The 26,322-nt window shown below is 47.7% G+C and overlaps 1 protein-coding gene across 1 annotated transcript in view; it reads right to left on the bottom strand.

Moving 5' to 3' along the window:
• The window catches only part of WDR64 (WD repeat domain 64), a 2,246,160-nt gene that overhangs the window by 188,104 nt on the left and 2,031,734 nt on the right, over window positions 1–26,322 (bottom strand). Inside the window, exon 32 of the mRNA XM_086925751.1 lies at window positions 4,142–4,214. Coding sequence (XP_086781877.1) covers window positions 4,142–4,214 — 73 coding nt within the window. The remainder of the gene's footprint in view (window positions 1–4,141; window positions 4,215–26,322) is intronic.

Here is a 26,322-nt window from a genome sequence, read left to right on the forward strand (position 1 = left end):
AAGATGAACTTACAATTACTGCAGCTGCTAGCTTTTTGAAATTTGCAGTAAGGTGCAGAGCGTCTATGAATTGACTGACTTCTGATCCCCGACAGCCATAATTTGTATAATCTTATACTTTTTCTTCTATTCCCAAATTTGATGTTTTACGCTTGAGTTTTGAACTCATTTTATTATTCTGTATTAAATGTGCTTTTATGATTTTCCTTTGCTAAAATTGAATAAAGCTATATTTGAATTTGAATTTGAATTTGGGTATGAGCTGGTTTATCATCTGGAACTAGGGTAGGTGACCACCAGCTCTGGGACCAGGTTGGTGGCAGGGGTAAATTTGTCGAGGAATAAGTGCTGGAGCCCAAAGCTCTGCTCAGAAGCCCATGTTAAATGTTGGCTAAGTTGAGTGAGTGGTGTGAAATCCACCTCCTGCTGCTTTATTATACAACCAGACACACCCTGCTCATTTATTTCCCTTGTGCAGGTTCCTGCTTTCTCCTTCTGTGACATTCTTTCTGTCTCTCTTCCACCTTCTTTCCCCCTTTTGTGTAGTTTTCTCACGCTTGCTCTCGGAAAATGTATGGTGAGGAAAAATAAGTGTCTGTCCCCAGAATTGAGTGCTGGTGCCCCCACTAGCAATCATCTGATCAAATTAAGCACTAGATGTTGGGAACAACACGGCAAAGGCAGATGTTTACAGCTTCCATTGCAGGTGCAGTTTCTTAGCTGGATAATCACAGTACTACTGCATCAGAGGCGATGCCTCACGTTAAACGATGTGTTCACGGTATTAAGGGACTTACAATAGTCTCTCTTTGGCATCCCAGTTACTTACTGTACACTTATGGAGCAGCATAATTTAGACTTTACCCTTACACCACAAAGAGATGCAATTATATATGTGTACCTGACATTATATTCACTGTGTGCCCTAAATTTTATTAACATGAGCAAAACATTTAAATGCATTACTGAAATGTGTTCACAGTAGAACACAGAGATTTGCATATAGGCGTGCACTAATGTTTAGTTGAAACATAAATGGTGTATTCTTTATTACATTTTGCACTTACACTTCAAATTATATTGCATATGTAAGTGTATTCTTTGCTCATGTTTTACAGTTCCTTTAAACTTGCAAGTGTGTATAAATAACCATGTATTAGAAATGCACTTCAAATGCTCATTTAAGTAGTCCTCAGTTGAAACTGTATTTCCTTTGCCAGAATATTTTCCCTTTTTCCCTTGCAGGTTCATTAGCATGATTTATGTTAGCTACTGAAAGGTTTATTGTCTGTATTAGACAGCTGAATGAGAGGCTTGGGAGAGACTTGGCAGTGAACCTGGAGGAACAATGATGGAAATAAGTTTTCTGTTCACTGTGTACCAGAATTGCAAGGTGTTTAAGGCTGAGAACTGCAGTTTAGTGGATGTGTTAGGAATTCAAAGCTATGTTGCAGAAGCAAATGAACAGGTTCTGATGGGATGCTGGTAGCGTGAACAGACATAACATACTTGAATCTTATGTTTATTTGATATTGGTGTTCTCAAAGCTTTGAGTTAGTTCCATTTAGAATTAGGCATTAGGGGAGATCTCTTTTAAACTTTGAGGGGTATGGACCTCTCTGCTTTCCATATTCTTGGAGGTGTGAAGCTTCATGCTAAACACGTATTTCCTTTTCTTTTGGACTTAAACTGAAGTCTGATCATGCTGACATCTACCCAGTGGTTAATTTGTAAAATAATAAGTGCCACCTAAAACAGACACCATGAAACCCTAAAAGTGGGGAGAGAATGTATTGTAATGAGGATTGGGTGTGGTGTAATGGCCAGAGCTGTCGAGCTCGGAGCTTGAGGAAAAGGTTTGAATCTCGTCGTCAGCAATATCTTGTGCTTCTCTGCGTATCACTTAATCTCCCCGTGCCTCCTGAAAATGAATTTGCCCTTAGCTGGTACGCAAGTGCTGGTGTTGATCATAAAGTTCCGGTGCTGAGCACCCGAAACCACTGGCTCAATTAAAGCAATGCACCTATCTATTCTATTGCTCCCAACTAAAGACCCTTGGTAGATGATCCTTCATTGATTTAGGGGTAGAGGCGAGAAACTGCCTTTCTCTAAGTTTCCCTATGAAACACCTGTACAGGTTTATTTCCTATTATATGCTCGTGGCTGTCACAATTCTGTATCTCGTTTTATTGTGTCGCAACCAAATGAGGTATTTTGCTTTACTTTTTGTACTAGTGTACCTACTGAATCTGCATATGGCTTGCATATTGACTGGATTGACTGATAATACAAATAAAACCCTTTAATTATATTCATTGAGTCCTGGTCCTCATTGTGGAGTCACAGAGGCTTCACAAGTTAAATTGTATTGCTGATGTTTACTCCCTTTCAATGCTTCATGTCAGCTACAAAGGTTCATCGAATCGAATTTCTCCAAAGACTTAACTGAAAGGTCACTTTTGTAAGGCCCAGGACGCTCCAGCACGCAGGCGTAGGTTTCAGATGTATTTCCCAGCTACCTGAAGCTCCGTATTAAAGTTTTATGGATTTACATTTATTTCAGTTAGCAGCACACAAATTGGGCAACTAAATATAAGCGGTGTCACATTCAAAACAAGTAAGAATAGACGTTTTCCACATCAGAATTCATCGTAGCAGCAGTTGATAAACAAATATATTTTCTTTCGGTCCCCAAAGCCACAGGATGTGATAAAATGTCAGGACCTATCGCAGTTAATTAACTCTTTTAGTTCATGGTCCTAAGATGTCACACATATACACCCAGAAAGACACTTCTATCCTCTTGCCACATGAGGTCATACGTGTGCTCAAGGGGCTAGTTGACAAAGTTTATTTTTAGGCTCTAGCTAAACCTAGGTTCGGCCCTCTAAATTGAATGATGGGAAGTCAGGATCTGAGCCTGGTGGATAGCATCCACCAGAGACACATTAGGATACAGGGGCATATTACCAAGCAATAGCGATAATTATCGCTATTGCTTGGTTAGAGACAATAATTTACAGCTGAGCTGCGGCAATTTTTATCGCAGATAAACCTTGGTATTATCGCAAATGCGATAAAAATCGTCCGCAATGCATGAATATCGCTGACAAGTCAGCGATATTCATGCATTAGCAAGCTAATGCTCTTAGCCATGTTGTCCACCTCCCATTGGATAAGATGGCTAAGAACTGCTCAGGGCAGGTGTTAGGTTTTGGAGATATTCACGCTTAGCGCGAATATCTCCAAAAGTTGGTAATAGGAGATAGCGATGTTAGCGACTGTTTCCAGTCGCTAACATCTTGGCACGCCCACTTTGCATGTCATTAGTGATAAATATCACTGACATGCAAAGTGGGGCCCAAGATGGTCGCTATCTCCTACTAGCTGTCGCTAACTGGTGTTAGAGACAGCTAGGTAATAGGGAGATAATTTTATCTCCGCTTTCTTGGCTTTTAAAGCCAAAAACGCAGAGATAAACCCCTTTGATAATATGCCCCACAGCCTGTTGGTGTACCAGCAGTACCCTGTGAGCTAGTAGAACAGATCATCATTCACCTCTGTTGTGGCCAACAATGTAAACAAACTAACATCAAGCAGGCCAGCTCTTCTGTATCACACCACATGAAAATGTGTGTAGTAATCGAAAGGAAGGTTCTTCCACCTTGGATGTGAGGGGTGTAATAGGACAAAATTAGCTCCTAATATTTGCACAATACATTGGAAGCCGAATTAATCCTATTTCAACGAATCCTCCCATATATACAGTTATATCATTCTACCAAGACAGTTGTTAGTTGCAGTGAAAGTGGGTCATCTCCCCTCTTCTAATGCACTTCCTAACCCTCATGAGTAATGACAGAATCTGCAATATTCAGCTCTACGTGTTGGACATCATGCATACTTGCCTCTGTTTGACAAGAGCTAAGTGTAAAAGGGCCTCTTGTACTTTCCATATACCTCTGATATTTGCAGCAATGAGTGTGGTCTAAACTATGGCACAACTCCAAGAGAAATAAACGAGGTAAAAACAAAAAATGACCACGAACTGAATCTGTAACATGAGCCTAGATATACCATTTTGTAAATTCGTGTCCAAACTGCAGGAAAAGGCAAAACACAATTTAAATAAATAATATACCTTTGGCGAAGCTAATGATGCGAAATACTTGAAGTCGTGTTCTCTCATTTCTAGCTCAGGCAATGAGTTCCACCTGCAACCAAAACAAAACATTAACTGTAGGACACTAAGGGAGTGTAAAGAGATATAAATACAAGCTGCCAACTATATACAATATTACATATGTCATGTGTCGTGAACAAAATTGTAAGGTCTATAAATCGACCACATTGCCACCTGCACATTTTATTTTTTCTACCTCGCTTACCCTAAATACTGGATGTCAAATAATAACGAATGAATTGCATTAACATAGGAGTGAGTGAACAACCGATACTACTAAAGGCCAACATCTGAAAGCCTAATATAGTCACTAATACATTATTCGATTAATAGTTCAGTTCAACTTTATTTCGGCTAATATAGCCATAAAAGCAGGAAGTACAGACAAGAAAAAAAGAAACATTTACAAACAACAGTTTAAAAGAAAGAAAAAATGCCTTTGACAACAATTCATCACATGACACATTGCAATTACTATAGTGGGACAGATTAACAGTTGATTCTGTGCAATTATTTATGCATGTTACATCAAATCTAATTAAAACCATAAAAAAGGTTATTTACATATAAAAAGCCAGATTCGATTAATAAGACTACAACTTACCAAGTCATTCTGGTGAAGTTTTACGTTAAATCAGTGTCCTACAATTTTTTTTTTATTTACATATCTTGTTAAAATGTCTAACTAATAACTTTCAATACTGCCTGCCTGGCAAATTAGAAGTAAAGGAGTATTTTTGTGAATACACTCAAAGATAATAGGAGAAATATACTATTTTGGTGCATGCCCTCTGCACACCGTGAGTCCTACCTGCCTCTGCACATCAGGGCACCCTTTTCCTCGGTTCTTGATTTCCCCTAGAAACCGAAGACTTGCCTCTTGACCAAGCCCTGGCACTGTCTGGACCCATATCACTCCAGAATATCCTCCCAGACATAGCATAACATAAAATAACATAACAACATAACGTCACATAACATTGCAAACAAATGTAAAGTATGTCCATCATTCAGGCAGCCGCAGTGCAAGCTTTCCTAAAAAAAAACAAGGAACAGCGTATGCAGCAGCTATGCCAGATTTACCTCAAACACAGACCAGGTACATTAAAGAAAGCAACAGTGCAGGTTCTTCTCAGCGCAAAACAGGCACAGCCAGGCAGAATTAATGCAAGCTTACTTAAAATATAGTACAGGGGTAATATAAAGTAAACCCTGAAGTGATGGATCTACAGAGGGAGCCTTCTGAACCATTGAAGGTGTGCACCTGCTAGCGGGCCCTTTTGTTCTTTCCAGTGGTCCCAGAGAGTGGGTGGAAGCAAACGCCTAGTCTGGGGTCATTTTTACTCCCAACACTCTAAATAGGTGAGGGTATGTTGGCAGAAGCCTGCTTGGAGAGAATGCACTGGCCTCCTGCCAGAGAATCATTCATCTCAGAATTCACCTTTAAGGCTCTTTACAGGCCACCCAGGCCTACATTCATTCCACTATCGAATAATGAGGATAGTGAGAGTCCCTTAGCAAGCTGCTGAAAGACCCCTCAGATTGCTATAGCAGATTATCTGTTACCTCTGTAGTCCTTAGCAGGCCCGCACATGACCTCAACTACACCTTAAAGATCCTCATCCAGACATCACAGACATGTGGCCGTGCCTGACAGACCCCCAGCTGTATCTTAGAGATGTCAAGCTACACTTCAGAAAACTAAACATAAGTCATAGACCACTTCATAGACCACTATCAGAACCACACTTCATCCTGAAACACCCTAAGGTGGCCCTTGGACAGGCTTTAGTGACCAATAATCAACTATTAAAAACTCACAGCTGCATGTATCTCCTCCCCTGCCCCCAGGCAAACACAAGTATTCCTCAGATTCCCTTTGTCAGCACTAAACCCCACTCTGCTGAAGCTTCACTCTACCAAGCTCCGTCTTTATCTAAGACCATCTGAACTTACCATCATTAGGCCACAGCAGGTAACCCATTGCTGGCTCCCAAAGTACCAAAGAGACCCTAATCTTCCTCCGAGATTCTTACTCAGTCAGCTCTCACATACTCTCTGCTTGCCATCATAGACCTAGGGTCAGCCATCAGAATCACAGGCACTGACCGATCTCAGAACCTTTGAGGCCTGCTCTCCTGTCTCATAGAGCCTAACATCCTGTCCTTGTAAGCATCTTTTCCACTACTATGACCATCTCTGTTGATTTTCAGATATCAGCAAAGCAACTCTGCAAGCCAACAGGTGTTGACTTGGAGCACCAATACACGTTTATAGCCTCCTCAGTGGGTGTCACATTCCTTTAGACACCACTATTTCCCGCAGAAAAATTCCTGTCCTTCACGACCTACAGTTGCTCCAACTAGCCAGCTCTTAGCTCCCCAACCCACTGACTACTCAGAAACCTACATACTCTGTTTAGCCAGGCATTCCCCGATACTGCAGATCCCAGGGCACTAGTACTTTAAGACCAATCTGTTCTTTAAGTCCAACCCACAGAAAAGTGCACTGCCTCTCTGCAGCAAACAGGCACTGACACACACACACACACACACACACACACACACACACACACACACACACACTCTCACTTGTACTTGTTTTCTATTATATCACATTTTACCAGAGTGCTGCAGTTTAGTCACGATGTTAATTTGCTTTGTGTGGCATGTAACCTGCAGGTTAAGGCTTCCAATCCTACTGAAATACCTCAGTGTGTTTTTTCAGTTGTTGTATATAACCTGGTGGAGTGGCAGGTCCCAATTTTGATCAAGGGAAATAGTTAAGAGACACCTGCTCACAAATCTACATATTGCCTGTTTGATATACACTTGTGTTTCTGAAAGGCCTAATCAAAGCTTAATTGTTCAAACATTGAAAAAATCAAGGCCACTCAATTGGGTAGTAATATCATTAGGTTGTCAGCAACAATGTAGGCCCTAACCCCCAGTCTCATAGCAAGTTTCACTTTTGACTGCTGCATTACCATGCAGGCGGTCGAAAGTGAAACCGGTCGGCCATTCTAGCTGGATTCCGATGGCTTCAAGGAGCCCGTCGGCCAGTCGGAGGCCTGCCTGTAATCCATATTGAGGGCGTTTCTGCCGTAGGGATTAAGATGTTGGTTTCCGACAGGCTTTCTGAAATGGAAAGTCTGCCAGAAAGGGACTTTGGGAGTCCCTAGCAGGTCCCCCTTCACCCTGCAGCCTCCAGTTGAGGGCCGAGGGGACTCCTATAGTGCACCCCGTTAATCCCTGCACCTCGTGGCAGACACTTCAGGGTGCCTGCCACAAGGTGCAGGGATGAACAGATAGACCCATTGCTCTATGGGAGGAGCTTGTGCTATGGCAGGTTTAAAGCCAAAGCAAAAGCTACCATAGACAAATGGGAGTATGCAACGCACCATGTGCGGTCGCATTGTAATTGTGTTGTCAGTCGGACGCCGCAATTACACCCTTAGTTGGCAATGTGGTTTATGAAATTAATAATTTGTGGTTTAAGGATACCTGTGGATATGCACATGATACATTAAATATCATTCATCTGACTATTTTCCATTTTTTCAATCCTCCTTTTTTGCTTCTAAATAGTTGGTCTTTTTTTAAACACATTCCTATCTTGGTTCATCTCTTTGCTTGAAAATAACATTCAGAGTACAGCTTTGTTTCCTGATAACCTGAAGAAACACCTACTCACTTGGCCTATTAAAGCATAGTTAAAACTAAATTATCTTTACTGAGATGCATAAGCCAGATGCATTATGGTTATATTTGCTATCTTTGAGGGGGCGCTGCTGAGGAGAGATTTCCTTATTTACATGTGTTGTAAAGCACAGGCTTGTGACAGAAGCCACACTGTAGCACTGTTGCGGTTTGGATGGAAAGTTCATTTGAAAACCCTACTACCATCCAACACCAAGACGATAATCCCATGTTGGTAGGCCAGGATCCCTAGAAGATTACTCAGAAGCTGACTTCCTTGAATGGACCGTTGAGATGTTTGTGGCTCTCTCCCTCATACTGAGGGAGGGGTATTATACATGCATCAAAAGGGACATTAATATTTCTCCGAAAGTATTTGTTTTCAGATTTTTTTCCATGAAGTTAGGTTAGGACAGTTCCCACCATGTAATAATAATATTTGGTAAGTACATTTATTGTTGATTAATTCAAATCTTAAAATATACATTCACAAAAAAGTATGTTTAAAAAATAAAATAGTTTACCAACACTTAGGCACATAATAAGGTACATTTAAATAACACTTTAAAATGAATTAAAAAATCTTAATATGCCATCTGCCAGGTTTCTGCAAGTGACCATATATACTGATCATCTATGTTATTTCTACAGGGCCCTCACGTTCAGTTCATTAATACTAATTGAAAAAATGCAAAGTTAGCTTCTCTGTCCGTAAGTATATAGTCACCTCATCTAATTAGTTCAGCCAATATCTGCAGTGATTTTAGGCTGGTATGAGATCATAGAGATCCAGTTATTTAGTCACAAGTATTAGAAACTTAGTAAAAGTGCAATTTGACGATTTAAGACATGCTGTCACTGCTGATCTCTATATACAAATACACCGTTTATTAAAGGGTTTCTTTAATATCTTCCTTCTTTCTTCCAATAACGCAGGGCAGAGACAAACTAAGTGAGTAATATGTTCCTCTCTATTTTTACATACTCTGCAGCGTGTGGTTTTTGTTACTGGCTGCAAAGGCATCTCATGATCCAGGCCTGGTAAAAGACCGAATCGTGCTCTAGTAAAAACTGTTTTTTGCTTCATAGACTGACCAGTCTCTGGATAGGTTGTAGGTTAAAAGATTACTTAAGAGTCTCCTTGTCTTTTCCCAGCATGTGGCGGCCCTAAGTTCCAAAGCTGGTTGTTCAAAACCTTGATCAATTGCCCTTCATTCTTCTTTAGTTTGTAAGTGGTTTGTGTGAGCAGGCTTGGCTTACTTTATCTAAGTCAATACTGGGGGGGTGCAGGTGCACACCTATATATGAGCAGTTAGTTAATTTCTAAATTTAAGGTAGGATATTTTGTAGGTATGTGAGGAGGGTAAGGACACATTCCTGAAAAAAACTTGGAAACAAAGCCTGTCACCAATTGGATGCAAGCCCACCCATGCGCTGATGGCAGAATAAAGAAGTTTAAATTTAGCACTCTAAGATTTGATTTGATTTGATTTGATTTGTCAATTTATAAAGCGCGCGAATGCCCGAAGGCGTCTTGGCGCTAAGCAACTAAGAGCCGAGGAAAATCATTCAGGGTTTGAGAAAAGGGAGACCATTGTCTTTAAATTAAGACATCGTTTGGATGCTCGATTTTTTGTATATCTTTCTTTGTGGCTCCAACATAGACAGTGTTAGACAATAGTCAAGTCTTAATCACATCAGGTCCCTGTTTAGTTCAATGCAGTATGGCTACTAGAGAAAGCAATAACACTGCTGTTCTCAGTTGTCTAAGACAGAAGCTGGTATTCTTGATGACTACGGTGATTTGGTGGCTAAAAGTAAGAATCTCATCAAACAACATTCCTACCTCCTTGACTACATAGGATGGGTCCTAGTTCATCTGTCAGATGAATCACAGGCTGTTTGACCTTCCTATCTTATTTATGTCTTAGGCCCTATAGGTCAAGGGAGCCACAGGTAGAAAAAGTTTGGGAACAACATCACTCCCTGGCAAGACCTCTGCGACTCTCTCGCCTTGTTCTTCCACCGCAAGATCGCCGAAATACACAACAGCTTCGGCGCAACAACCACGCACCCAACCATCGAACCTACGCCCCCCACCACCACCCTCTGCGCCTGGACCCCGGTCAGCACGGAAGACACCACCCGCACGATGAACACCATCCATTCCGGATCCCCAACCGGCCCCAGCCCCCACCACGTCTTCAACAAGGCCGACTCCATCATCGCACCCCATCTCCGGAACATCATCGCCTCCTTCAACACCGCCACCTTCCCGGAAAGCTGGAAGCATGCCGAGCTCAGCGCCCTCCTGAAGAAACCAACAGCAGACCCCACCGACCTCAAGAGCTTCCGCCCCATCTCGCTCCTCCCTTTCCCTGCCAAAGTCATCGAGAAGACCATCAACAGACAGCTTGCCGCCTTCCTTGAGACGAACGGATCCCTTGACCACTCGCAATCCGGCTTCCGCGCCAACCACAGCACCAAGACCACCCTCATCGCAGCCACTGACGACATCAGATCCCTGCTCGACAACGGGGAAACAGCGGCCCTCATCCTCCTGGACCTCTCCGCAGCGTTTGACACTGTCTGCCACCGCACCCTAGTGCAACGCCTCAGCAACATCGGAATCCAAGAGAAGGCACTGGAGTGGATCATCTCGTTCCTCGTAGGAAGAACCCAGAGAGTCCGCCTCCCACGTTCAAATCCAAGGCCACCAAAGTCATCTGCGGCGTACCACAGGGATCATCACTCAGCCCCACCCTCTTCAACGTCTACATGAGCCCCCTCGCAGCCACCGCACGCAAACACAACCTCAACATCGTCTCCTACGCCGATGACACACAGCTGATCCTCTCCCTCACCAACGACCCAGCCACCGCCAGAGCCAGCCTACACGAAGGGATGAAAGACGTCGCAGAGTGGATGAAGAACAGCCGCCTGAAACTGAACTCAGACAAGACGCAAGTTCTCATCCTAGGATCATCTCCCTCCGCCTGGGATGACTCCTGGTGGCCCCCTGCCCTGGGCACTACTCCCAAGCCAACGGACCACGCACGTAACCTTGGCTTCATCCTGGATTCCTCCCTCTCAATGACCAGAAAAGTCAACGCCCTCTCATCATCACGCTTCAACACCCTGCGCATGCTCCGAAAGATCTTCCGATGGATCCCCACCGAAACCAGGAAGACAGTCACCCAGGCGCTCGTCACCAGCCGACTGGACTACGGAAACACCCCCTACGCCGGAACCACAGCCAAACTTCAGAAAAGACTCCAACGCATCCAGAACGCCTCCGCACGACTCGTCCTGGACATCCCCCGACACAGCCACATCTCCGCCCACCTGAGAGACCTGCACTGGCTCCCCGTCAGCAAGAGGATCACGTTCAGACTCCTCACCCAAGCACACAAGGCTCTCCATGACCTGGGCCCCAAGTACCTCAACAACCGCCTGACCTTCTACACGCCCACCCGCCAGCTACGGTCGACCAGCCTTGCCCTCGCCGCCGTTCCACGCATCTGCAGAGCCACCGCCGGTGGAAGATCCTTCTCCTACCTGGCAGCCAAGACATGGAACTCCCTCCCCATCCACCTCTGGCTAATCCAGGACCATCTCTCCTTCAGGAAGCAACTCAAGACCTGGCTCTTCGAGCAGTAACGTACCCCCCCGCCCCCAGCGCCTTGAGGCCCTTCCGGGTGAGTAGCACGCTATACAAGTGTCATGATTGATTGATTGATTAAACCACTATTTTAGGGCGATGTAGATAGACAGAGAGAGTATCTTTGCGAGCATTATTGCAGCGTCCTGGGCGAGGCTTCTGAGCACGAAGCACGAAGGATGGAGCCTCGGGCAAACAGTGTTTGTTTTTGGGCCGTAGTCTGCTCCCACGTTGAAGAATTACCTTACTAAGGGCCTCATTAGAATGGCGGACGGACCTTCGTCCGTCCGCCACCCCAGAGTAGGAAGGACCGTCCACAGGGGCAGCGGCGGTCCCTACGTGCAGATTAGGATGTGACCGCCACCCTGGCTTGAAGCAGCACCCGCCGCAATGTTAAAAATGCATGCTTCGCATTTGCATTCACCGCGCGGTGCCTGCCGCTTTGTGCATGCAAATGCAGGGGGGTACCATAGGTACCCTCCATGTGCACCCCCCACCCCCCATCACCCTTTCCACGGCGGAGAAGCCGCCGCAGAAAGGCATCTTTTTACCCCCTTCCTAATATGGCTGGCGGTGTCTGTTAGACACCGCCTCCATATTAGAGCTTTTCCGACGCGGTCGTAAAGCGACCGCGGCGGAAAAGCGGCGGACAGTCTTCCTGACCCCCCAGCCATCCTAATCCGGCGGGGGGTCTTTGAAGGCTCCGCAGCGGTTTTTCCACATCCTCCGGGCCGGCGGACACTTCCGCCGGCCCGGAGGAAGCGGAAAAACAGCAATCCTAATGAGGCCCCAAGTCTGAGGGAAAAGCATTCGGGCCGGACCGGGCTGCTGTTTGACCCGCGACCGGCAAACTTACGGCCGGTTATTTCCCTGCAACCCATCGCCGCATAACGTTCCTGCATTGAGCAGCATTGAGCTGCACTGAGCCACAGCCACCTGCTGCGAGTGAGGTGAGAATCCGGAGGCAGAGGGGGGTGACAAGCCTAGAGCATCCAGCGTGTCGTCCAGCTCATAGAACCACTAACGGGGGCTGGGGGAGCGGGGGTTTGAACCAGCCAATAGTTTGCTGTTTGCTGCCTGTCTGTTGCCTGCCTGCTTTTAGCCCCGGCCTCACCCCCACCCCCCATAACTCCCATATTCTCGAATTTCTCAAACATTATTTTGACTGGTATCTTTATTTTTATTCATCTATTTGAGAAGACCTGGCACACCCCCCCTGCTAAATCAGACAAACATTGTGGGGAGGAGGAGTGCGGCCACAAGAGCGATTTAAAAAGCTGCATAGAGAGGCCATTAGAGGCACCCTCATTGTCATCACCATTTGCTGAGACTGGAAGTGCGGCAGCTGACTGTCAGCATCCGCTGAGAGTGGCCTTCAGAGACCTACGGAGATGGCACGGTTAGTTCGGGTGTGGTCTGTGGGGCTACAGAGGGGCCCCACTCACTCATCACCCGTTATATACTAGTGCTGTTGAGAGATCCCATTCCTGCTACAGATACAGACACTGGAATTATTACTCGTTTTCATCTGCTGCAGTTGCCTGTTATATCCACAGCATTAAACTCCTAGTCAGGGAAAAGAGGTGGCAAATTAGAAATAATAATCCACATTTATAAAGCGCACAATCACCCGTAAGGGTCTCTAGGCGCTGGGAGCCGTCTAGAAGATTAAGCAAGCTATTGCCCAGAGTCACAAGGTGCTGAACTAATCTGCCGCCGGTGCCGTGATCCCCGGATTCCAGAGTCGGTCGCCCTTGCCGTGGCGCCACACCTCTTCCCGACGCCGTCGGGGGCAAACTTTAATACCGAGAAAAGGTGGATTTGTGTTTCTCTGCCCCCACTGGGTGCAATTGGCATATAAGAAACTTAGGACTAGAACTATCCACATGAAAAGATTGGGCACGGAACAGCCCCTGACTAAACACAAATGCAAAGCCTTTCATACAGGAATAGTAACTGGAACCACTGGGATATCAAAAATGTTCTCTAGCCTATTAAAATTAAGCAACCCACTGGTAAGAATCGACAAAGAGAAAATTCAGAGGAAGCTCTCCGAAATGGAGAATGAATCTTTAATAGTAATAAATGATAGGGCTCCAGCAGAGCAACAAGAAAGGATTTGCCCTATAGAACATGTGAAAGGAGATCAATCATCAGAACGGCAAAGACAAAAGCCACAAAAGGCAGAGGAGATACAGCTCGCAATTTCAGTAAATGATTTTACCCTACCAGATATAAATACTAATTTATTTACTTTTACAGTTTTCTTGAACCAACAACGGAGACTCTGTTGATACTCAATAGTACCTCTAGCCACACTCCTGATCAAAAAGAAAATCCGTCTCAGTCACCAGACCTTCCGTTGTTCAATTGGTTGCCCTCACTCAACAGACAAGATACAGTATCTAGTACACTTTTCACTCTTCAAACTTTTTTAGAATCTATACTGGCTTTAATGGAAAACTATATGGACAACTCTGATCAGATACCGGAAACCCAAACAGGTATTCTTCAATACCTAGTAAACAAAAACCGGGAAAAACAACTCAAGAAAAAAAAAACAAGCTTCACCAATGAAGTTAGAAAACACAGATGGGGAAGTAAAACAAAAAATGGCACCTTCTCCACCAACTAAATCATACTCTTCAATAAAGATTCAAAGATCTACGCACACCACCAGGGCTGCTGTCAACAAAGACATAATTAATTAAAGTGCCCCTCGGGGATAAAATTTGCTCACTCCGGAAATTATTTAAGGGGTCTTCAAGTTATACCAACATAAAAGAAAGTATTTCATTCTTTCCAATCTTTGATCAGAAAAGAAACCAAACTACAACAAGTCATATATCTGAGAAGCAGGGAACAGTTACTTCTGAATCACCGATTGTATCAGAGACCGCTTTGCAGCCAAAAGAAAAGGGAAAGAAATGTAAAAACAATCATAACAATAAAGGGTGTAAGATGAGAACAAAACAAAGACTATCTTGGCAATCCGCATGGAAAATAAAATTCCCTCCCATTACGTCACCAGAAAGGGAAATGGAGGATAAACACAACTCTTAAAAATCCCAGATATCGCCTCAACAAAAGATCAATCAATCAATCAATCAATCAATCAAAGCATTTATAAACCGCACTACTCACCCGGAGGGTCTCAAGGCGCTAGGGGAGGGGGGTCCGCTACTGCTCGAATAGCCAGGTCTTGAGCTGCTTCCTGAAGGTGAGGTGGTCCTGGGTCAGGCGGAGGTGGGTCGGGAGTGAGTTCCAAATCTTGGCGCCGAGGTAGGAGAAGGACCTTCCCCCTGTGGTGGCTCTTCGGATGCGGGGGACGGCGGTGAGGGCGTGGCCGGTCGATCGAAGCTGGCGTTTGGAGCGTAGAAGTTGAGGCGGCTGTTGAGGTATCCTGGGCCTTGGTTGTGTAGGGCTTTGTGTGCGTGGGTGAGGAGACGGAAGGTGATTCTCTTGTTGACCGGGAGCCAGTTCAGGTCTCTCAGGTGTCCGGAGATGTGGTCGCAGCGGGGGATGTCCAGGATGAGACGTACTGAGGCGTTCTGGATCCGCTGGAGTCTCTTCTGGAGTTTGGCGGTGGTTCCGGCGTAGAGGGAGTTGCCGTAGTCCAGACGGCTGGTGACGAGGGCCTGGGTGACCGTCTTCCTGGTCTCGGTGGGGATCCACCGGAAGATCTTACGTAGCATGTGCAGGATGTTGAAGCACGACGAGGAGACGGCGTTGACTTGTCTGTTCATGGAGAGGGAGGAGTCCAGGATGAAGCCCAGGTTGCGTGCGTGGTCCGTTGGCTTGGGGGTGGTGCCCAGGGCGGGGGGCCACCAGGAGTCGTCCCAGGCGGAGGGTGAGGATCCCAGGATGAGGACTTCCGTCTTGTCCGAGTTCAGTTTCAGGCGCTGTTCTTCATCCATTCGGCTACCTCTTTCATCCCTTCGTGTAGGTTGGCTCTGGCGGTGGCGGGGTCGTTGGTGAGGGAGAGGATCAGCTGGGTGTCGTCGGCGTAGGAGATGATGTTGAGGTTGTTCTGGCGTGCGATGGCTGCGAGGGGGCTCATGTAGACGTTGAAGAGGGTTGGGCTGAGCGAGGAGCCTTGAGGAACGGCGCAGATGACTTCGGTGGGTTCTGATCTGAACGGGGGGAGGCGGACTCTCTGTGTCCTTCCGGCGAGGAAGGAGATGATCCACTCCAGTGCCTTCTCCTGGATTCCGACGTTGCTGAGGCGCTGCACTAGGGTACGGTGGCAGACAGTGTCGAAGGCCGCGGAGAGGTCTAGGAGGATGAGGGCCGCTGTTTCTCCGTTGTCAAGTAGGGCTCGGATGTCATCGGTTGCTGTGATCAGGGCGGTCTCGGTGCTGTGGTTGGTCCGGAAGCCAGACTGCGAGAGGTCGAGGGATCCGTTCGTCTCGAGAAAGGCGGCCAGCTGCTTGTTGACTGTCTTCTCGATGACTTTTGCAGGAAACGGGAGCAGCGAGATGGGGCGGTAGTTCTTGAGGCCGGTGGGGTCGGCTGATGGCTTCTTTAGTAGAGTGCTGAGTTCGGCGTGCTTCCAGCTCTCCGGGAAGGTAGCTGTGTCGAAGGAGGTGATGATGATGTCCTGCAGGTGGGGTGCGATGACAGCGTCGCCCTTGTTGAAGACCTGGTGGGGGCAGGGGGCCGTCGGAGATCCGGAGTGGATGGAGTTCATCGTGCAGACGGTGTCTTCGGTGCTGATCGAGGTCCATGCGCGGAGGGTGGTGGGCGGTGGTTCAGTCGTGGCGTGCGTCGGTTGAGTGCTGAAGCTGTTGTGTATGTCCGCGATCTTGTTGTGGAAGTAGGAGGCGAGGGAGTTGCAGAGGTCTTGCGAAGGGGTGATGTTGTTGTTTCCGGCGTTGGGGTTGGAGAGCTTTTTAACGATGTTGAAGAGTTCCTTGCTGTTGTGTGCGTTGTTGTCCAGTCGTTCCTTGAATGCAGTCTTCTTGGTGGCGTGGATCAGTTGGTGGTGTTTTCGGGTGGCGAGCTTGAGGGCAGTCATGTTGTCTGGTGTTGGGTCTCTGCGCCAGGCTTTCTCAAGGGCTCTGCAGTTCTTCTTGGAGCCCTTGAGTTCGTCGGTGAACCATGGGGCTTTCTTGCTGCCGGGTCTGCTAGGCGGGGTCCTCAGAGGGGCGAGGTCGTCTGCGTAGTCGCTGATCCACTTCGTGAGGTTGGTGGCCGCTTGGCTGGGGTTTGTTGCACTGGTGGGTGGGTTCTTGCTCAGGGAAGTCGCGAGCTGGTCGGCTGTGATCTTGTTCCAGCTTCTGCGTGCAACCCGTTGCTGGTGTTGGTGGATCATGGTCCTTCTGAAGCTGAAGTGGACGCAGCTGTGGCCCGTCCAGTGGAGTCCGGTTGCGTGTCTGAAGGCGATGTCCTAGCTGGATGAGAAGACGGGGTCGAGTGTGTGTCCGGCATAGTGGGTGGGGGTGGTCACCAGCTGCTTGAGTCCGAGGTTAGCAAGGTTGTCCAGCAGGGTGGTGGTGTTGCGGTCGTTGTTGTTCTCCAGGTGGAAGTTGAGGTCCCCGAGGAGGATGTAGTCAGCGGAGGGGAGGGCGTGCGGGCTGATGAAGTAGGCGATGTCCTCGTAGAATTGTGTGCGTGGTCCCGGGGGTCTGTAGATGAGGGTGCCTCTGAGGGTGGTCTTGGGGTTGATGTGGATCTGGAAGTGCAGGTGCTCGGCGGGTGCGAGGGTGTCGTCGGTGTTGGCCGTGATGCGGATGGTGTTCCTGTGGATGATGGCGATGCCTCCTCTAATCTGGTTGATGCGGTCCCTCCGGATGATCTTGTAGCCGTCTGGGACGGCGATGGCGATGTCGGGAGCTGAGGAGGTGTTCATCCAGGTTTCAGTGAGGAAGGCGACGTCTGGGGCTGTGGTGTCGAGCAGGTTCCAGAGCTCGACGGCGTGTCTGTGGACGGAGCGGGTGTTGAGCAGGATGCATTTGAGGTGGCTGTTGCGGTTGCTCGCCGAGGTCTTGGGCAGTGCTGGAGTAGTGCAGGTCCGGATGCAGGTGAACTTGCAAGAGTTGCAGCAGAAGGGTCCGTGGGTGCGTCGCGGGGTGGCCCGGTAGCAACCCGGGGTTCGGCCAGCGCTGAGTGCGTTGAGTTCGGTGGTGTCGTAGGTCCGGTGGGTGGGCTGGCGACTGCGGGGGCCAGGGGTCCTGGCACTGGGCGCGGTCCAGGCGCGGACGGGCGCAGACGGGCTTACCCTTGGCACGCCTTCGACGCGCCTTCGGCACTCAATCGGCACTCCCGCTGCGCGTCAATGCTGCGCGTGCGCACGGTCGCCATTTATGGCGAAGTGCAGGGAGGGAGGAGCAGCTGGGAGGCGGGAGCGGGGAGGGTACAGAGGGAAAGGGGGCGTGTCCACACTCCCAGCGGCGGGAAGCGGGGCGGGAGGGCGCACTGCAGGGGAAACTGCACAGGGGGGATAACAGGACAAAAATGGACCTTGGCTGGGAATAAGAGCAATATACAATCCAACTTACAGTACAATACAAATACAATACAAAGAACAGCAAGGAAATACAGGGGAGCAACGAGCGACACCGGGGGGCGTGGCCAGGAGGAGGAAAGGCTCAGCGAGGCTGAGAGCAGTGCCAGGCGAGGGGCACACGCGACAGCTGGTGGCCGAGCGGCGCGGGGGTGTCCTAAGATTAGGTCACACTCACCTGTGCCGCACGGTCGCCATTTATGGCCAAGTGCAGGGAGGGAGGAGCAGCTGGGAGGCGGGAGCAGGGAGGGTACAGAGGGAAAGCAGGCGTGTCCACACTCCCGGTGGCGGGAAGCGGGGCAGGAGGGCGCACGGCAGGGGAAACTGCACAGGGGGGGATAACAGGACAAAAATGGAGCGAGGCTGGGAATAAGAGCAATATACAATCCAACTTACAGTACAATACAAATACAATACAAAGAACAGCAAGGAAATACGGGGGAGCAACGAGCGACGCCGGGGGGGGGTGGTGGCCAGGAGGAGGGAAGGCTCAGCGAGGCAGAGAGCAGTGGCAGGCGAGGGGCACACGCGACAGCTGGTGGCCGTGCGGCGCGGGGGTGTCCTAAGATTAAGTCACACTCACCTGTGCCGCACGGTCGCCATTTATGGCCAAGTGCAGGGAGGGAGGAGCAGCTGGGAGGCGGGAGCGGGGTGGGTACAGAGGGAAAGGGGGCGTGTCCACACTCCCAGCAGCGGGAAGCGGGCGGGAGGGCGCACTGCAGGGGAAACTGCACAGGGGGGGATAACAGGACAAAAATGGAGCGAGGCTGGGAATAAGAGCAATATGCAATCCAACTTACAGTACAATACAAATACAATACAAAGAACAGCAAGGAAATACGGGGGAGCAATGAGCGACGCCGGGGGGCGTGGCCAGGAGGAGGGAAGGCTCAGCGAGGCTGAGAGCAGTGGCAGGCGAGGGGCACACGCGACAGCTGGTGGCCGTGCGGCGCGGGGTGTCCTAAGATTAGATCAGTCATTGCGTGTGTATAACTCAAATGCTGCAGTAGAACAATTAAATCCTCTTGCTCCAATTTTCACTACAGGTCTCCCAGCTTACCCCTTCCAGGCACACAAACTAGGCAAAAAAAGTCTATTTGTCTCCAGGAAATTCAAAGGAAATCTCGATTGCTTCCTATACCGATTTGTTTTCTGTAGGAAATACACCTTTAAACCGTGGGAGAATACTAAACTTGTTGCAAAAAATTGACCTGTTTCACGGCCTAACACCTTCGGAAAAGAAATTAGTGTCATTTCTTAATAAACCTCAGTTTATGATGGCAAATGTTGAATTTCGGTCTAAAGTCATACCTTTAATTATTTTAAAGGTGAAGGATACCATTCAAAAATATAGATTTTATGCGGTCTAATTCAAGGAAAATCGAAATCACCCAAAAAACCAAAAGATACAAACAGACAATAGGACCACGTGCAGCACCCACATTCCACATAGTGCTAGTACACAAGCAATAGTACCTGGAGGAATACTAACTGTCTCTGTAAGTAACAGTGAGGGAAATTTTGGACCTCACCCAAGAAAATCTTCGACCACAGTCCCATGATCTTTCCTGGTCTTGGATTTCTAAAATCCTGAATAGCTATAAGCCAGGCAAGGCAAGGCAAACAAGCTTCCCTTTTAGCAGATCCTTAACTTTTGTATCATGGAATACATCCGGGGAAGACCCTGGAAAACTAGCATTGATTTTAGAAAACTCACCGTCAATTGTGACTTTACAAGAGACATGGGCAATAGCATCCTTTGTCTAAAAGACAATATCATGTATGATCTCCCGGCGGAGGCTGTGGGAAGGGTCAACACAAAAGGATGCCTTGCCATTTTACTGAATGAAGATATATTTTGGGGTCAGGAAGTAGGTAATATGTGTCTGCTAAATAACCAATGTATAAAAATTAAGTATAAGAAAAAGATTGCTGGCTCAATTCCCGATCTCCTTATTTTTAATGTTTATATCCCCCCTGGACCTGCGAATGGCCATCTAATGATCAAAGTTTTTCCAAAATTGACTCCCTTCAATATTGATAACGGGGGACTTTAATGGGAAAATGTATTATAACCTATCGTCTGAATGGAGCACTGACGCATATCAGGATAAGTTATCAATTCCATCACGGCTATTCCCTTCAGAGATCAAGGCTGACAAAAAAGGGTTAATGTTAATCACCTCAGTGACGGCCTCAAATGGGCTTATACTAAATGGAAGGATGGAAGGGGATATTCCTGTGGCTTTTACCAGAAAGGGACCATCTAACACATGGGTACTCACAAACCTTCTCTCGGGGGACAAATTTAAAGTGTGGTTTGTGTCCGAGGGCTGCACCGGTGGGGGTGGGGTCAGTGGGGGAGGGGGCGAGGCTAGAGCAACAAAAAAACTGATCATGAGGTTGATCAGAGGTCCCTGCAGCGGATGCCTTCGCCCACTGAGCCACCAGACTTGGCATACACACATCTCTCTCGTTCTTTCTCTTTCTCTCTCTCTCGCTCTCTCTGTCTCTCTGTCTCCCTCCCTCTCTCTCTCCCTCTGTCTCCCTCTATATCCCTCCCTCTTTCTCCCTCTCTCCCTCTGTCTCTCTGTCTCCATCTGTCTCACTCACTCTGACTGTCTCACTCCCTCTCACTCCCTCTCTCCCTATGTCTCACTCACTCTGACTGTCTCTCTCCCTCTAACTCCCTCTCTCCCTCTGTCTCACTCACTCTGACTGTCTCTCTCTCTCTCTCTCTGTCTCCCTCCCTCTCTCTCCCCCTCTCTCTCCCTCTCTCTCCCTCCATCTTTCTTCCTCTCTCCCTCTGTCTCTCCGTCTCCCTCTGTCTCACACACTCTGACTGTCTCACTCCCTCTCACTCCCTCCCTCTCTCCCTCTGTCTCACTCACTCTGACTGTCTCACTCTCTCTCTGTCTCCCTCTCTCTCTCCATTTCCCTCTCCCTCACTCTGTTTCCCTCTCCCTCACTCTGTTTCCCTCTCTCTCACTCTGTTCCCTCTCTCTCACTCTGTCTCCCTCTTTCTTCTCCCCTCTCTCTTCTTCCCTCTGTCTCCGTCTCTCTCCTTCCCTCTCCCTCCTTCCCTCTGTCTCCCTCGCTCTCCTTCCCTTTCCCTCACTCTGAGGTCTCCCTCTCTCTGAGGTTTCCCTCACTCTGAGGTCTCCCTCCCCCCCTCCCTCCCTCCCTACCTCTGTCTCCCTCACTCTGAGGTCTCCCTCATTCTGTCTCCCTTCCTTTGTCTACTTCCCTCTTCCTCCTTCCCTCTGTCTCCCTCTGTCTCCTTCCCTATATCTCCCTCACTCTGAGGTCTCCCTCACTCTGAGGTCTCCCTCACTCTGAGGTCTCCCTCTCTCTCCTTCCCTCTCCCTCACTGCGAGGTCTCCCTCACTCTCCCTCACTCTGAGGACTCACTCTCTCTCCTTCCCTCTCCCTCACTCTGAGGTCTCCCTCTCTCCTTCCCTCTCCCTCACTCAGAGGTCTCCCTCTCTCTGAGGTCTCCCTCTCTCTCTCCTTCCCTCTCCCTCCCTCTGAGTTCTCCCTCACTCAGTCTCCCTCACTCTGTCTCCCTCCCTTCCACTCCCTCCCTCTCCCTCCCACTCCCTCCCTCCCTCACTCTCCCTTTCCCTCTGTCTCCCTCCCCCTCCCTCTGTCTCCCTCCCTTTCCCTCCCTCGGTCTCCCTCTCCCTCCCTTTCCCTCCCTCCCTCTCCCTTTGTCTCCCTCTCCCTCTCTTTCCCTCCCTCTGTCCCCCTCCCTTTCCCCCCTCCCTCTCCCTCCCTCCCTCTGTCTCCCTCTAACTTCCTTTCCCTCCCTCTGTCTCCATTCCTTACCCTCCCTCCCTCTCCCTTTGCCCCTTTGTCCCCCCCTTTCCCTTCCTCCCTCTCCCTCCCTTTCTCTCCCTCCCTTCCTCCCTCTGTCTTTCTCCCTCTTCCTCTGTCTCCCTCCCTTTCCCGCCCTCCCTCTCCCTCCCTTTCTCCACCTCCCTCTGTCACCCTCTTTCATCTCACCCTGCCTGTGAGGCAGCCGCAGGGCTGAGACAGCTTCCGGGCACACAAAGTCACAGCCGCACCCGAGCACTTCACAAGTCTTTGAAAGACCATTTGCATGTTAATGAGGCTTTGTTCACCTCTTAGCGCCCCTGCAGCCCCACTCTGACTATGGCGGGAATCGCCTGGCCCCCACAGAGCAGCAGAGTCTCTGAGTCGCGCTGCTGCAACTGGCAGTGTTTGCAGACACTCTTTAAAAAAAAAAACTTTAAACACGGGTACAATGTCAGAAAGGTCCGCGGGCAGCCAGGGAAGGCTTGCCGGGCCACTGGCGGCCCGCGGGCCGTACTATGGGTACCCGTGATCTAATACATCCATTCTCGATTATGTAATCTGCAGTCTGGATCTCTATGGGATGATGCAAACCCTGAATGTTACAACTACAAAAGTAAGCAACCAAGCAATTGTGTTACTGACACCTGAGATCATGTTACAACGCTTTGATACATGGTCTCCGACATTACAAAATACAACCATAGAAATCTACTCCAAGAATGGGCAAATAAAGTGGAACTCTAAATCAATTTCATAAATAAATTCCGCTATCATTTCTTTATTATTGACTAACGGAAGCACAGACGCCGACCCTATAACAGTCTATGAGAATACGTTTGCCGAGTGGGATGTTTAAGGGTCAATTAGCCCCAAACTACACAGACATCTTAACCTCTAAATTAAACAAATTGATTAGGCTGCAATTTTTTATATATTCTGGAGATAGACAGAAAGAGATTGTAAAGTTGAAAAAAGTGTGTCAAGCGCAGAAGGAAAAAAACTAGGCGCACACAAACTGGGTGGACATTCAAACAGCAGTGATCCAAAGAAACAGTAAGGAATACTGGAGGATCGTAGCAGACGCAACAGGCGCACAGAAAATTAGTAACTCCTCTCCAGTTTCACCGTCGTAGTGGGAAAAATATCTCCTCAAGCTCTATAAGCCAAATCGTTATGACCTGGCAAACTAAATACAACCTGGCTACAGAAAAGAGGAAACATTTCCTGATATGACATCACCGTCAGCGAAAGAAATAGCACTACACAGAACGGCAGCAAGACCAACTGCAGCAATAGGCCCAGATAAAATCCCCATTAAGGTTCTCCAAAGCAACCTTGAAGACTGGAGCAAGTTTTTGGCTCCGATATTCTCCCACTGTATTTCTACCAGGAGAATCCCAAAATCATGGCATGGAAGCATTGTGGTGTCCATTCTGAAAAAAGGATCTTGACTACTCCCCAATAACTACTGACAGATAGCCCTTTTGGATGCTACAGGGAACATCTTTGCTAAATGCTTGCTGGAACATCTAAAAGACTGGCCATTCTCTACAGGAGTTATACCAATGACCCAGGCTGGCTTTCAACCACGGCACTCTGTGACGGATAACATCGCAGTGTTACAAACAGTCATAGACAAATATGTTGTAACGAAGATGCAAACGGTTTAGTGTGTTTTTGTCGATTTTACCAATGCCTTTGACCGTGTAGACAGGCCACCTCTATGGACTAAGCTACGGAAGTTTGAACTACTGAACGACTTGCTCACTATATTCATGGCATTACAGTCTGCAACTTGGTGTAAAGTTCAGCTGGAGTGTGAAAAAGGGTTGGCAGGGCATATTGCTACGAGGAACGGCCTTAAGTAAGGCTGCGTTTTAGTCCCTATTTTATTTTCCTTATATTTAAGTGACTTCCCAGAGTGTTTACAAATATTCAATAATGCCCCACCAAAAATAGCCTCCTGCAATATGCACATTTTAATGTATGCAGACGACGTAGTGATAATGGTTCTTACACCGGTAGGTTTACAAAGAAATCTTAACACTTTAACTAAGTATGCTAACAACAATTATCTTATATTGAATACCTCTAAAACTAAAGTCCTCCCCTTTAGAGGTGGAAAGCACTACCTGCACTATAATTGGACATTAGATTGAAAACCTATAGAGGTTGTTAAAGAATATGTGTACCTGGGGAGAATCTTCACCCAGACATTGCAAAACTTGTCCCACATTGGACACATCAGCCTAAAGGCTGAAGCCCACGTTGGTGGACTATTGAGATTCTACTCCTCCTTAGGGAACAAACATTTTGATCCTATGCTTGAGGTCTACCACTCAAAGATACCACCAATATTACTACATGCTCTGGAACATATCCTGATTAAGGCAGGGCACTGACTGAATATAAAAGAAGTAAATTGCTAAGAGTCAACCAGTCAGTACCTGTCCAAGCAATTCGCCTTGAGATATAAATATACAGCGTGTATGCAAAAACTTTTTCTAAATATACTACGCTCGACCTATAATCTATGACATGCAGATCAGGGAACCATAAGGTATGTCCTGAAATTGGAGACTTTTAGAAACAATTGAAACCATTTTAGACTTTTAGAAACAATGCACCCCAGCCCACTTTTAATAAAAACTTAAATATTGCACTAATTCAGGGGCATAATATCAAGACGGCATTAAAATGTATCCAATAGAAGCCCATGTTCACACCAGAACATGGACTTCTATTGGAATTCTCAGGGGCATATTATCAAGCCCATTAACGCCCCTTTAGCAGTAGTTTCTGCCGCTAAACCGGCGATAATTTTTAACGACGTTCTTGATAATATGCCGCTTTGCCTGGTTGCATGATTGCACTATTGAAATCTATGATTCATCTACATCTGAAGCTTTACCTTAGGAACCTGACCTCATGATTAAGCTTTGGGTTAGATTGTACCTATTTGGACTCTCGTGCTCTACCCAATCAACCCAACTGTTTTACAGCCCAGCCACCTTTACGCCACTTTCACCGCCTTCTGCCTGTGATATTTTCCCACTTTCTTGCTCTATTTTTGAATCCTCGAGATTCCCTGATAAAACACAGTCCGGGACAAGACCTTTTGAAAGTACAAGAGTCTTGGGCAGCGGTTTAAAGTAATTGTTTAAAGAGGGGTTAACTGCTATTTTTTTTTTCCAGTATGCCTGCCCTGTTGTTCTGTCTCATGTGTTTTTTTGTAGTATTCTTCTGAAGTGCACCTAAATTCTCTCTACAGCCTTTTTGTATACTAATTTGTTCCTCCCCTGCTGCCTTTCCTATACTCCTCAAGGCATACCCTGTATTTATTTTGTGAAGCTCCCTCTTAATATATGCAGTTTCTCTTTTCTTGTCACTTGCACTGATTTGGCAGGTTTTTGATCAGGCTCCCTCCTTCCTGCTCTCTCCGCCCTCGCACATCTCACTCCCCGGTGAAATATTGAGGGCTTGTCGTATTTGTTGTTTGGGGGTTTGTCCTACCTCCGTATTTTTATTTTCCGAGCTCCCAGCCCCTTTTCCGACTGCCCCACCTGCGCTATACTGGATTCTGGCCACGGCTCGTCTTCCTTTACCCAGCTCTTCAGCCGCTCTGCTCCAGCGCTCCCCTCCGACTGTCGACTCCTCTGACAGCTCCACATGAGGCTCCTCTTCCACCACCCTCTGCCCGAGTACTTGCCTCGCGTCCTCCGCCGCCATTCACAAAACCGCCGCAGCCGCGAATCTCCAAACACGAAGTGAAACGAGAAGGGGATACCGCGTAGGTAAATGATGCTCCGTATAAGCTCTGTATATGCTATGACCCTTCTGTGGTGATTTTCACTCTAGCACCGCCATGTAGTAGGTCGAGCTAACATGAAACACGGCACTCTCCTCCCAGGTACTCGCGACCGACTACCTAGCTGGCCGCCATGTTTTCCTCATCTTTAAAAAAAGTGTTAGAGATGGAGGAAGAAAATCAAGAGGCAGTAAGGATCGAGCAGGAAGACCTGGTAGCTAGTGGAGTGCCTGGGAGCATAGGAGAAGGGGACCCCCCCACCTTGCTAGAGGCACTAAGTGGTGTTGGAGAACGAGGGGGAGGTGAAGAGAGGGATGAAGGTCTCTTAGGAGCCGGGAAATCAGACAGCGCAGTTATTGCCCTCTAAAGAAGCTTGATTTGGATGTACACAGAGGGTTTGAGGAGTCAAAGGCTAATCAAGAAGGGATTAGGGAGGCATGTGGACTGTTGGAGGCCAAGTTTGATGAGTTGAATATCCGCACAGAAGCGTTGGAGACAGAAATTAAGGAGATTCGAGATAAGGTTGAGAAACACAGCAAAGATCTAGAGGAGGTCAGACACAGGGAAAGAGTGTATGAGGATCGTTTAGAGAAATTAGAAAATATGCAGCGTAGGAATAATTTAAAAATCCTGAAACTTCCTGAGGGG

Source organism: Lissotriton vulgaris, chromosome 6 (assembly GCF_964263255.1).
Source record: "Lissotriton vulgaris chromosome 6, aLisVul1.2, whole genome shotgun sequence".
Taxonomy (NCBI): Eukaryota; Metazoa; Chordata; class Amphibia; order Caudata; family Salamandridae; genus Lissotriton; species Lissotriton vulgaris.